Source organism: Volvox carteri, assembly GCF_000143455.1.
Source record: "Volvox carteri f. nagariensis unplaced genomic scaffold VOLCAscaffold_52, whole genome shotgun sequence".
In the NCBI taxonomy this organism is placed as follows: domain Eukaryota; kingdom Viridiplantae; phylum Chlorophyta; class Chlorophyceae; order Chlamydomonadales; family Volvocaceae; genus Volvox; species Volvox carteri.
In genome coordinates, this window is record NW_003307595.1 from 200,112 (window position 1) to 214,077 (window position 13,966).

At 52.7% G+C, this 13,966-nt stretch overlaps 1 protein-coding gene across 1 annotated transcript in view; it reads left to right on the top strand.

Annotated features, from left to right (window-relative positions):
* VOLCADRAFT_106835 (uncharacterized protein) overlaps nt 1–2,584 on the top strand; it is a gene marked incomplete at its 5' end in the record, with an annotated part of 16,371 nt that extends 13,787 nt beyond the window's left edge. The window contains 4 exons of the mRNA XM_002955453.1: nt 207–352; nt 635–741; nt 1,141–1,216; nt 1,773–2,584. Of these exons, the coding sequence (XP_002955499.1) occupies nt 207–352; nt 635–741; nt 1,141–1,216; nt 1,773–1,919 (476 nt within the window). The 3' untranslated portion in view covers nt 1,920–2,584. The remainder of the gene's footprint in view (nt 1–206; nt 353–634; nt 742–1,140; nt 1,217–1,772) is intronic.
* Nucleotides 2,585–13,966: the final 11,382 nt, after the last annotated feature.

Consider the following 13,966-nt stretch of genomic DNA (forward strand, 5'->3'; position numbering starts at 1 on the left):
TTCCAGAGAGGTGTGCATGGATTCGGTCAGGGGTAGAAATACTAGTACTACGGGTTGCGGGTGGCGAAAAGATGGGGAGGGGGGAAGGGAGAAAACCTGACCTGGCTACAAGACGCGTGCGAGAGCATCTTTCCAGGTGTTACACAAACCCGTATTCCCCTCCCCCGACCCCATGCGGCCACATCTCCTCCTTCCTCCCCATTCAGGTGTGTTGGTATCAATCGCGGATGGACGAGCAACATCGTACGCTCTGGGGGAGCTCCAGAGCCGCGGGACGTTCTTCATAGGGCCCGGGGCTGAGGTGTACGGCGGCATGGTGGTGGGGGAGCACAGCCGCGATGATGACCTGGACGTGAGAAGTGCGACTTGTTGACTTTTGCACACGTTGTGACGTCCCTCCCAAAGTTAAAACACCACACCCTCCCTCAACCCACCCACCTACCCACCCACCCAATCAGCACCCTTCCCCCGGGGGCCGCTATCCAGCTGCTGTTTTGTTTTCCACCGCTAACAATTTCCAAGCTTTTTAGATATCAGCAATTTTTGTTCAACTTCTGCATTGTCGTGTACTTCCCGCCCTCTCGCCCCCTCCACCCACACCAACAAAACTCCGTGTCTAACCCGCGCCCGCCAGGTAAACCCTGTGAAAGAGAAAAAGACCTCCAATGTACGGCAAGTTACGGCGGAGGAGAAGGTGCAGCTGGCGGCACCGCGGGTCATGAACCTGGAGGACGCGATTGGGTTAGTGGGTGGGGTGGGGGGACGTGGTTGGAGACTGAGCTGCATGCGGATAACCTTAAGGCGGTGTGTGTGTGTGTGTGTGTGTGTGCGTGTGTGTGTGCGTGTGTGTGTGTGAGTGTGTGTGTTTTAAGTGTTCTATGTTGTACACCTCGTGACCTGGGGGAATGACCACCTCAAAAAGGGGGCGAGATCTCTCCTCTCTCCGACACGAGCCGAGCCGCCACACCTCCAGATCCGCTACCCCCTAGTCTGCCGTCATTACCACGCCCCCCTTGCTGTACCTGTGCTGCCACCACTTCCCGCCCTAGCCCCTCCTCACCCCACCCCTTTCCCCCCACATCTCTCCCCTCACCACCCGCGCCACTTCCCCCCCCTCGCTCTCCCCGCTCCGGCATGTAGCTATGTGGCGGCTGACGAGCTGATCGAGGTAACCCCAGCTGCCGTACGCATCCGTAAAGAAACTCTGGATGCGGGAGTGAGGAGGCTGAGGGCTAGGCGGCAACAACAGCAACAGCAGCAACAGTAGCAGAAGCAGCAACAGCAGCAACAGCAGCAACAGCAGCAGCTGCAGCTGTGATGATTGTACAAGAAGTGATGACTGCAGCAGTTTTATAGCAGCGGTTTCTTGTCAGGGAGAATGGCTGTGCGCATGTCGTGTGTGTGTCCGTTCCTCCTGGGATTTGATCCGTTGATTACTGTGTGTGTGGATTGGTAGGTAGGCTCCAATCCAATCGTACACCAAGATAGAGGACACGCCAGATCTGTCGGGTGGAGTACTGGGACAGCGCTTCCCTTCCGATTAGGAGCTCTCATGCAAAATATAATGGGATAGAAGAAGGAGGAGAAGGAGAAGAAGCGATTCCGTTAGCATAACGTCAGGGTGGAGTGGAGCGTCAACACGCTTCTCCCCCCCCTCCACACACACACACAAACACACACGGGCGACAGCTACTGAGGGCCCACCACTCCCCCTCCCGGCCAATCCCCCGCGCCACCGCACTCACCCTCCGCCACTCCGCCGCGTGCTCCAGCACTCCACCATACCAACCACCCGCACACGCTGCCGGGCAATCATGAACGCCAGTGTGTGCACCGAAAGCAGTTCATTTCCTCCCAAGGTGATACGGCCATCCGGGATACCGCAAAGTCCATATAAAACAGCCACAGCACAGCAATGATAGTAGTAATGATAACTTTAACCATCCTGGCCATGTAATGATGATGATGGGTACGTGGATGGACAGGTGGTAGGTAACCGCCTCGGGCCGTCAGTCTGGTGCGAGCTCCGGTGCCAGGGGGGTCGTGAGGGGGAACGGGTGTGATAGGTACACACACATGGGATAGATACACACACATACAGATAAACAAGCTCGTCTGTCGGACTTACAAGGCCATCAAGTAATTATGGTAGAAGTAAGTACGGTGCACCGTCATGATCTTCTGATGGCCACGTCGGCATCGTCATTGTCATCCTGGGGTTGTAGCTGGCGGTGATTGCCGGCCCGTCCGCTACGACGGAGTTGTTGCATGTCGTCGTGATGTGCTACCGTACAGTGTCGTACAGACGTGTTAGTGGCAGACATGCTAAGGGTGGGCGGGTGTGAGCGTCGTGCTTCTTTAAGATTTCTGTTGGCTCGCTGCTGGGGTTGGTGGCGGTTATGGTGGTTGTGACGGTCATGGTGGTTTTAGAATGTGTTCGTGCAGGTGCTGCTGGTATTGAATGTCATTGTTGATGCGCGTGTTTCACTGTTGCGTGCCGGTGTGTGCGTACACTGATCCGTATGTATGTGTGTTGCATGGGCGGGAAGGGGAAAAACGTACATGTATTTCCCTGACATTATCGATTCATATGTATCCTGCTTAACATGATTTACACTGAAATTCTTTAGGAAATTGATTGACAATCACGAATGGTGAAGCGCAATGCAAAACTACGAAGCAATACACCTCTTTCTCCTTTCTGTCTTCCGCCTTAAAACGCCCTAAAAGGTGGGCAAGAACCTAGATGAAATGGACGAGCATGCTCGGATTGAGGCACATGGCCGAGTGGCTTGCTGAGTGCGCGGGTGGCTGGTGGCTTGTGAATGGTGGGCGGTGGCTGGCTGGCTGAGTGATGGGCGGGTACGGATGTTTAGAAACCATGGGGAAAAGGGTGCAGGCTCTGTTCTCCCACAAAAGCCTTAACCCTCTACATTCCTTTTCGAACGGATTGCATTGCGGTACATCAGCAGGTACGGCAGTGTTAAGGAGATGATGCAGGCGGCAGAGGAAGGAGGTGCCGGTACGGTGGCTGCTGGCCGCCGAGGCGAGGCACCCAGTGGTGTTTACGTGGTGTACAGTGAAGTGAAGTTTCCCATCAGCTGTGACTGATGCACAACGGCCCACTGTCATCATGGTTCGCGATATTGAGATGTTGCTTTACGTGGAGGTGAGGCAGAAGATTGCTCTCTTGGGCTGCGTACGGCGACGCACCTGGGGACGCCAGCGATGAGGATGACATCCCAGGACGAGGACGAGGGCACCACAGGGGGGGAGCTGACGGCCAGGAAGAAGGTGCATTCCGCGACAGCAGCATCCGGGACATGGCCAAGCAGCATGTTGGTCAACGGGTGCATGCGGTCGCTGGTCCCTCCTCCGTCGCCGCAGACCATGCGGGAATGGCCTTGTGGACCACAGCTCAGGTCGCGTGACGGCAGCCGTACGTGGGTACGGCACCTCGCCTGCGACGCCGCCGCGCTGATTGTCCCATACAGTGGCTGCCGGCACCACCCCATGCTGCCGCCAGCTTTGGCGATCATCATCAGCGCCATCAGCGCTATCAGCGCCATCGTGCGGTGGAGAAGGCGCAGTGGCCGTTGGCCTTCAGTTTCGTGGCAGGTCTCTCCTGGTTGCGGCTTTCACAACCGGAAAGCGCAAGATGTGCTTATCCCGAGGTAAACATATATACATACATACATCTCGACTAGCGCTCACCCCTCATCATGGCTGAGACTGTCCGGATGTGACGGGGAAAGCTGATCGACACATCGACATGCTTCGACGACTGTCATGACGAGGACCGGTGTGTGGCTTGGGGGGGATGAACGAGTCATAGTCAGGGACATTTTGTTTATGGTTGGGTCGAAGTTAAAGTAAGATTTGGCTTTGGGTTTCTCCAATGCAATCCCTGATGACATCCACTTTCTCCTCGTGAGCAATATCCCCGCACCTGCTCCCGTGCCCTGTGCCCCGACGACGTACGGCAGCCGCCCCGATGATGCAGCTGCTCCTCGCCGCTGCCAACGGCTCCGGGGACATGTATCGATCTGCCGCCGCCATCGCTGCCGGTGGTGGCGGCGGCTGCGGCGGCGGCTGCGGCGGCTGCGGCGGCGGTCCTGCCACCACCACTTCCGCTGTCGGCGGCGCTGGCTGCGGCGCCACCTTACCGTACTCCGTACCTGGCCTGCACGCCGTGGATCGTGAAGAGCTGCTGCTGCAGGTATTCGAGTGCCAACTGACGCGACGGTAACTTGTACTGCAGTAACATTAGTAGTAAGGGTGCAGGATGCAGCAGCAATGGAGCATTAGCTATTTCGACTTGTGTGTGCCATCCTTGCACAGGGGCCATTAGCTATTGCTGCTCGTTAGCTGCCTAGGCTCTGGCATAGGCACGTTGCCGTACCTGATCCTGGCTCGTATCTTGATGGTGTCATGGCTTGGATGTACATCTACGTGTACTACATGTACGACACATGGTTACATTCGTCCTCGCATGAAAAGACACTGCTGGACCAAGCTGTCAACATAGCGACGGGGGAAGGTGTCGCCTCCGGCGCCGTTGCTTCTCGCGCCGGCGGCGGCGGCGGTGCTGCTTCTCGCGCCGGCGGCGTGGCGGCGGTGCTGCTTCTCGCGCCGACGGCGTGGCGGCGGTGCTGCTTCTCGCGCCGACGGCGTGGCGGCGGCGCTGCTTCTTGGGGCGGCGGCGGCTGCTGGAGTCAGCTCTGGCGCCGCATGTTCCGGTGCAGCGGCGGCAGCAGCGTCCCTTTTAGAAGACGATGACACCGGTGAAGATGGCGGAGAGTACGACGATGTGCACGGCAGCGGTGCTGGCGGTGCCAGCGGCGGCCTGGCTCTCGTTGGTCCTGCTCAGGCGATACCCCTCCTTGACCAGGTCGGGGGGCGGATGGGCCGGTTGGCTGGTGTGGGGAGATGGTGTGTGTGGGGGGGTGAGTTTCGGAGGGACGGTCTCCCTCTCCTCGCGCCCGGGATTACCCCCATGTAACCCAACGGGGCCGTAACGCCCCCATTGGGTTACCCTCCACCGTTACCTCCATCCACCCGACGCGCCTCCCCCCTCTCCACTTTCCCCCCTTCCGCTCACGCCTTCTTGCGGTAGGTCGCCCCGCAACCCCCGCAACCCCCTAACCTAACCTAACTTAACCTAACTCCGAGTGATGATAGACGGGCAGTTGGTGTGGCACCATCGTTATATCGGTGTCTTGCATGGCGTGTGTTCCAGGCAATCATCACCACGTATGTGTACGTATGTACGTATACCCAGATCTGGCCCGTCCTGTCGTACTCCCCTTCGTTGCCCCTCGTCGTGACATAACTCCATGCGGACAATACTACACACACACACACACACACACACACACACACACACACACACACACACACACACACACACACCGCCACGGCTTGTTGAGCAGCTGTGCGAACTCGTCACACATGCCGTACAATGCCATCAAGCCCGTTGTGCCGCCATGGAAGCGGGCGGTGGTGGCGGTGCTGTGGGCCCGTCGGATGATGGTGTGGACCCCGAGGCGGTGTTAGCTCGGGAGGATGCGCTGGTGGGGTTGAGAGATCAGGTTGGGGGGTAGAGGTGTAGGGGGGAGGGGGGAGGGAGGGGGGGAGGGCAGGGGGGAGGGGGGGAGGGGGGGAGGGGGGGAGGGGGGGAGGGGGGGAGGGGGGCTGTGCCTAGGTTGAGGAACACTACGGGACACGAGGTATGTGTAAGAGTGTGCACGACTGCATACGACCGTATGCGACTGGGTATCAGTTCCTGGGAGTCGGGGAGAAGAATCCGGCAAGCCCATTCATATTGTTTCATAATTTTGTGCATTCGTACACCGTACACATCACAATGTTCACACGATGTACGTCACTCCCGAAACACCTGAAGCGGGATGAGGAGCCGCCACGCAGTGACGAAGCGTGGGGGCAAAGGGGAGGAGGACGAGGGTGACGGGTGTGTTTGCCACCCCGGGTTTACAACCCACCCTGCACACCCCTTAGGCGGACCACCTCACCCTCAAAACCCCTAAAAATACACAGAAACACACGTGCTATACTTCTTTCCCCTTCACCTCCTCTGATACTTCACCCTTGTCGCTGTCGGTGCTGGGGAGGGCCCAGAACTGGGACTGCTGTCGACTCTGTGTTACATGATATTCATTGTGAAATATTTTCCTTGTTTATTTTGCACTTGTACGGCGTCTGCACAACGAAGTAGGAAGCTCCCTCTTGTGTCAGCTGGGGTTTCGGATTGTTGCTTCTATCACGTAACTCCCATACTTATTTTCTGTAATGTAATGTAATGTTACAGAGTGGCAGGCTGCTGGGCCGCTTTATCACATTGTCAGATCTACGACCATTTATCACCTTATAGCACCATCCACCACTACCACACTGTACTTCGCCATACGAACTGTAAGTTCAAGGCGGCAGTTCCAGCCTTCAGGGACCCCTCTTCATCCATTCACCCGGACATCCAAAGAGACGAAGGGTTCGACAATCGCCACCTATCCAGCGTGCGAATCTGGTCCATCAACTGTGACCTCAACTCCACATCTCAGCAGCTCGCCATAATCTCGCGCTCCCTACTAATTCGGGGGTCTCTCCAGGAATCGAACTCAGGACCTTAAACCACTAATTGCAGTAGTGTCAACCAAGACCAGATCAGACACACACTTATTTCTATATTTGGTAGACATTCAATAATTTCCCTATGTAGGGATAGACGAAGTCCTGGAAGGTATGCAAATTGCAAGGTGCAATCCGTACGTATTTCGTGCAGAACTAGGTAGGAGTGAATGAGTGGTCTGTTAAGAGAGAAGTCGCATTATATGTTGGTTAGTTAGGAGTACATCCCGTCTCGTTGACGGTTGATGCATCTCCTGTCTGATTCGTGACAATGTTCAGAACGCATCTTCTGTCTGATTGATGACATTATTCAGAACGTGCCGCAAATTCTTTAGAGTCAAAGGATGTTGAATGTTCATTAGCTGAAGCAAATACACACACGGCAAGTGACAAATGTGATTTTAACGCCTACATGCCCCGAAATACCGGGATCCTGCTCTTCATCTGCCTCAGTCTGCACGTACGTCACATGTACACATCATGCCAACCTATCACATACTACAAACACCAATACATACTACAAACACCTAGCAGACACAGACAGTCAGTTATAGCACCAGGTTGCCTATTTGGACAACCCCACATCTGTTGGATAGACAGTTAGTATAGCAATTCACATCTCCATCTAAAAAAGGCTACTACCACTGCATCAATAAGAATTCGATCTCACACATTAACAAACAATGCAGATCACGGCCATAAGTCCAAAGATGTCCACAAACCTGTCCCTTTGCCCAGCACAACAACTGTTGTGGTGTGGATAAATACATCAGGCGCAGCTGTACAGGTCTTAGCATGTGTGCATTACACCTGCACTGGCACTATTCTCCCACGGAGTAACGGCCCCAAACGAGCCAAAGGCCCAAGGGGCCGCCTGTATGTGCCACGCATAATGTACAACCGGGTGATAGCTGACCGCACATACTTCTCTTTGGGGTTGGGCGGCCAGGCCGCCTTTCGCTCCTTGCCATCCTGGCCGGACTTCAGCTTCTTCTTTGCCGCCCGGACCTTAAATGTGTTGTACACGTCAGGATGCACCACAAAGTAGAGGCTAGGTTGGCAGCCCTCCTGGCCCAGAGCAGGGATGCCCAGTCGCTTGAGCACGTCTTCAAGGTCATCAGCATCGACTACCTTGTTCTCCGATACAGTCATCTGGAAAAGGTGCATCTCCGGCACCTTAAGGGCATCAATGACGGGGAAGTTGCCGGACATGGGCCTCAAGTACATGTTCTTAAGACTGCTCGTCAAATCACTGGCCTCGTCATCTGTGAAGCGAAGAGACGCTGTACAGGCCTGGATGTCCAGCTCCTCCTTCTCACCCCGCTCCAAAGTCTCTGGGTGCAACGGCACCACATCGAACTTGCCACCCATTGCCAGTACACCATGCATGACCTTCTCAAAAAGTATCCCCTTTACCACACTGGCGCTGTATTCCAGCAGAGTCTTCAATCGCTCCTGCTCAAATATCCATGCCCGTTCGACAAATTTGTCAGCCACCCAGTCAGAAGCAAAGCTAAGGATCTTCTCCGTGAAGTTCTTGTACGGCACAATATGGACCAGGCGATGGCTCGCCTCGGGTCCCATGTCGATGGCACCAATGGCCTGCCGAACCTAATGTGATGGGAGCAACCATAGAGGCAGGCCAGGCCACAGGTGTGTTACATGTGTTAGGCAGGGTACCACTCACCAAGAAACGAAACGTCAGCAGGACACAGGAGGACAAAGGAGCCCACAGCAGCAATGCAAAAAACAGAATCAGTTTCTATATCTACTGGATAGAAGGAGCATCTAGATTGAAACTCCGGCAATGCAGGCGAAAACTAGGCAACCACCTAAAACGACATGAAGTTCAGGCAGAGGACAATGCTTCACCTGTTCAACGTTGCATACATCTAGGACGCTAATCAGTGGCTCCAGCAGCTTAGGCAACCCCCAGCTGGGGTTCTCAAACGGATGCTTAAGCACATAACGGGCTACACCGCCATAGCATTTGTAGAGTTCCTCCACAGTCGCCACCGGCACTGCACTATACATCTTGCTGCAGGCACATTTTTGGTGCAAAGGAAAGCGAGGGACATTTTGGCCATTGACATGCGGGATAATTCGCAAAACGTGTGGTTTAGACAAGGGCCTGGGCTGAATCATCGCTCTAGTAAAGGTTTAATACAGAGGACACATGTTTGTGCCTGTGTTGTGCTGTGAGATGACTTGTTGCCCTGAAGAACTCTTTGACCGGCACCCTCACCTTGTCTCCTGTGCTAAGTCACTCAGTTAAGCAGCCCTAGTTTCTCTTCACCAGTGACCTGCTCCTCTACTGACAAAAAACTTTTGATGAGCTGTGCTGTTAGGTTGCTCCTGCTGGCGAGTCGAGGTGCCGCAATACTATTCCTCAGATCAAAGCTTGAATCAGACAACACTATGCAGCAGTGAACAATGTGTCACCTTTACGAAAAAGGGGCTGTCATACACACAATAACAGCCATGTTGTCGACTTATGGTCATACCAACCGTGATTCACTGTACTACTGCACAAAACCCAAGTTATGAACTCAAGTCCAAGGATATCACAACATCCTTTCAGCACTAGTTGCAGCATGCGCCATGTGAGCTAGCCCTCCAGACAAGCTCCCACCCAACCTGCCCCACACCCAGCACCTGTGGCAGTCAAGCAGCTCCTCGTGCTCCCAGAGAGGCATGTACAGAACCTCCGCAGCCTCCTTCACCATCTCCTGCAGGCCGAAGGAGGGAGGGGTGACAAGCCTTCATTCTGGTCTTCCCAGTTCATTAGGAACAGATACTTTAAGGTGGCAACTAAGGGCCGAGTAGTCCTGGATGCTGCGTGCCAGGTGCACAAGTAGGGTCAGTGTATGGTGATACACGTTCTAGTTCCATCTGAGCCCAAGATGCCTACCTTCATTGTCACATACACGGGTGAGGTCAACAGCACTCTGTGCGCTGCACAGGAAGGGTTTGGCGGCACCGCGTCAGCAAAATACCTGACAGGACAAGGTAACGAAATGTCAAGGACAGGATGGGCCCAACGAATCTGCTGGACAAACAGACCACGGCCTATAAACACATCAGCTGTCATGGCAAATGTATGTTGTTACAGGGTGGTTAACTTCGCCAGCGGCCCCCTTTCCCGGGGCAGTCCCTGCTCTCCCCTGCTAGAGGGGCACCCTAATCCGTCACCCCATCCGACTTCAGAATGTATTCGTTGGGTTCGGCAACTCACCACCAGCATCCAACCAAATCTAGCGGATCAACGGCGCATCAACTTAGTTCCTGGTCAGCTCGCAAGTTGATATTATCACGTCCTACACCGTCCATATGATGGGGGGCCACCTCCCATTTCATCACTCCTCAAACATCCGAGGAGCTGGCAGGCGGATTTGAACCCGGGTCGACTGGATCGACTGGGAGCAGAAGTCAGGCCTTAACTTGTGCCAGCCGCCTGCCTGTATGTATGTATTAGATTACGCTGTGGGTGACGAAAGCTGGGGACCAAAGTTGAAACACATTGCAAGAGTCGGAACCATGGCACAACTCGGCTAGTCACATGTGCTCCCGACCCTGACTCAGCCGAGCGGAGCCGTTCAGCAGTACCTCTGTGGGGGGAAGGCGCTGCAGTGATAACGAGCTCAAAGTGTATTAAAGTCCCAACTGAACAAAACCCAGCTAGGGCAAAGACTATAAGTAAGTCCCAGCCTATCCCCCACCAAAAGCGAGACCAAAGGAAAATGCCAGAGAGTCCTGGACGGGGGTATATATGTATGCATCAGTGTGCTGCACTGAGCAGCTAGAACCCACCAGGTCGCAGGATTGCGGAACACCTCCAAGAAAGGCATGCGGCCGCTGCCAGAATACCAGACCTGGCCTGTCTCATGCATGTAGCACCACTGTGACCAGAAGGGGCATAAAAAAAGAAAAATGTCAAAACGCTTCTACACCAGCTTCTACACCAGCACACGGATACAGCACAGTACAGGGGTAACCCACCACTCCACCAGGAAATGTGAAGTGCTCCCAAAGGATGAAGGGTGGTGGCGATGTGCTGTGCAGCAACCGCAACAGCATGTAGTAAAAGAAGTAGCTCTTTCCAATCCCAGGCGTCCCGGTTACTGCAACAAATCACACAAGGGCAAGGGGATGGCCTTGGTCATCACGAGAGGAGTGAATGATCGACAGACAGGAGAGGGGCCTGCAGTGTAGCAGGCCAGTGCCAGCCATTAGTCATTTATGTGTCTAAAGAAACAAGCTGTCTCCCACCCACCGACACCTGACATGTGTACATCTCAACCCACATGCATGAACACGCAATGGTGCATACAATGATGATGATGTGGTCACCATGTGTATTTGGTCCTAACTGAACACACTGATAGCCTGGCAAGTAAAACAGGGAAAGAGGTGGGCCTCACCAACATGCTTCTTGCTCGTTGACTCGTAGAGAGCTTCGAAGAGTTCCGGGTAGCACTTTCGTACATACAGCTGGTAGTTCGGACTGTGAAGTAGGAAAACATCACCATTGCCCACAGTGAGCAAATCACCAGCATCCGGCACTGCCATGCTACGCAGTGTAGCAAAGAAGCGCGTGGCCGCCTCGTCCAAATTCAATGCGGAAGGAGCTGTGGACGTGGGCATAGAGATGCATCCAGCCACCAAAGGCAGCAGACAACTAAGACTAAAAAAATGGGACGCAGTACAGGGGCCGTTCTGATGAACACTACTGCTAAAGCCCCTTTGCTTAAATGATAAACTAGTTACATGGTTTACCAAAAAATAAAAACTAAAATCATTTGCTGGGTGAAGACATGCAGGGTGTCAATTTCGAAGTTACATAATACTAAATCCCACCATTATGGCAAGCTTGGCTTCATCATCTCTGCGATGAGGTTCCAACAGGTTTGTCAGTAAAGTTGGAGGTCACCTATAGGTCGGACCGCGGAATATGTGGCGTATAGGCGAAATCACCCATAGGCGCGTATATAATAGTATACATCACACCTATAGGCGATCTGTTGTATACAGCATGGTCTATAGGCCTGTAGGCTATAGGTTACCATGTGTACGCATGCAAAGCTGTGAGCCTAATAATCCGTTGCATAAAGGTATGCCTTTATGTAGGCCACTCGTGTATACAGTGTTCGGGCCAAAGCTGCACTAGCTGTTGCTTGCAAAACACCTTTGACCTCCCATAAAATGCTGCAAACTATGAGGTCTGTGCATATGAAACGTTTTGTATTCACCCTTCACCCGTCAGGCACCCCTCGTCATTAAGACCTGCTAGTAAGAGCTGTATTTCCTGTGACCTCTGATGTCCTATTCGCGCCAGTTGCACCGCAAACGCCTATGAAATTCCACAAGTATTAACTGTTAATAATTCTCGTATTCTTAAGCATCACGCGTGTGTATGCTTTGAAAATACAAAAGATGAATAAGTTTTGCGACCGAAACTAGTTTCTGGCTTGCCGGGGTGGCAAGGTCTAAACCTCTTTTCCAAAAGCACTGAAATGAGTTCTGCAAGGTTATAATCTTCTCGGGGGCTTTTGCTTGATAAGTGCATTCCGATACGGCGGTGACAGGAGGTGGCATCTACGTCGACTTGAAGGCAACCCTAAGACCAAGGGGATGAACTAACAAATTTAATTTATGTTTCTTGGCTGCGCCAAGTATTTTCCTAGGCGAGAAGCTCATGGTCTGCTGCCGACCCAACCTCCGGTACGACAGTGCTAGACAAACGTAGCAGATGTTCATAAATGACTTTTATGTTCATGTTAATATTATTGCTATAGCGGCTGCGGACCGGACGGGTGTAAGATGTGTGTTGGTCGACGCGTTGGCCTTACGAAGAAGGAGAAAAACGCGAAGAGAACACGTGCATTGATATGCTTAAGTCATGGACGGCGACGTTTTACGCTCTGAATGGTCATTCCTGCTTTTGTGTTCGGTTCTGGACCTCACATGTCATACTGGAAAATTGTCTTCCGGTACGGCGGTCACAGGAGGTGGTAACTACGTCGACTTGTATGCAAACCAATTACACCTAGGGATCATATGGCGGTTGCATCACATGTTTCTTGGCCGCAGCCAGCAGCAAACTCAAATGGAGTTGGGTCATTTGCCCAGGCTGCCGCATGGACGACAAGCCAGGCTAACGCAGCTGATGTCCATGAGTTCCCTTTAAATTCTAAGTATAAAAGTTGGGACTACCCCTAACTCACATTTTGGATTAAGTACTACTGGTAAGGCACGACCATTACTCACGAGAGGTCCCGGGATCGAGGCAGGGTACTACCGGGTGCAATATCCAATTCATAGACACTACAAGGTTAACGTCATTAAGAGAGATAGTGCGGATGTCACGCGATCGATTAGAGAGATGACTTGGGTATCTAAAGGGTGACTCGAAAAAAAGCCTATTATGCGATGCCTGTACAGGTCCTATTATAGGGAATCATGTATACTTGCGTCTACATAGGCAATGTCGTTTACAACATGAAGTGTATACAAATAGTATACATGACCTGTATACCGCATAGCCTAAACATCCCTTGCTACAGGTTATGATCTAAAAATGTACTTATACCGTACTGCTACGAATGTTTCGCGCCACACCTTTCGTTTTGGGCCACGAAGTCTGTCACAGTGGAAAAAGCTCTATGGGGAAAATTATTTACTTGTCGCGAAAGTGTCTGGCACGAATGTGTTGTACGCCGTGTACATGGGTGTAGAATCGGGGCGTTTGGTAAACCGCACCTGACTTTGGTGCCGCACCAACGGGCCTGTCTTCTGTTCTTCTGCGTAAACATATAGTAAACGATATGTCCAGCAGTTTGGGAGCTTTGACGCTGTCGCTCCTTGTTGTGGCTTCCCTGGAGCTCCGCGAAATGTGTGTTCATGTAAACAAATGTGTGCCATAAAAACTGACAGCCCTCGCGAATTGGTGTAACAAAACGAAAAATTCCAGCTATATTTTTGGGGTACCCGCAAAAGGTGTGGCGCGAAACATTCGTAGCAGTACGGTAATACAATGCCACACATGATCGTATATTAGGCCATCACTTACACATGCGTCTCTTATGCCTAAGCCTTTAAGTTTCGTAGAATACGTATAGAGCTAAATGGCCTATATACCTTTCACGTAACTTCCCGAATATGTCACCTATACAATGCCCGAAAAAATACAGACGTTATAGTTGGCAGAAGCAATATATCCCAAACTTAACAGGGACGAAACATGCCTACAAGCCTACCAGAAAAATTGTATCATCAGATTATCAACCTTGGCAACCAAATAAAGATTATGAAATATATACTA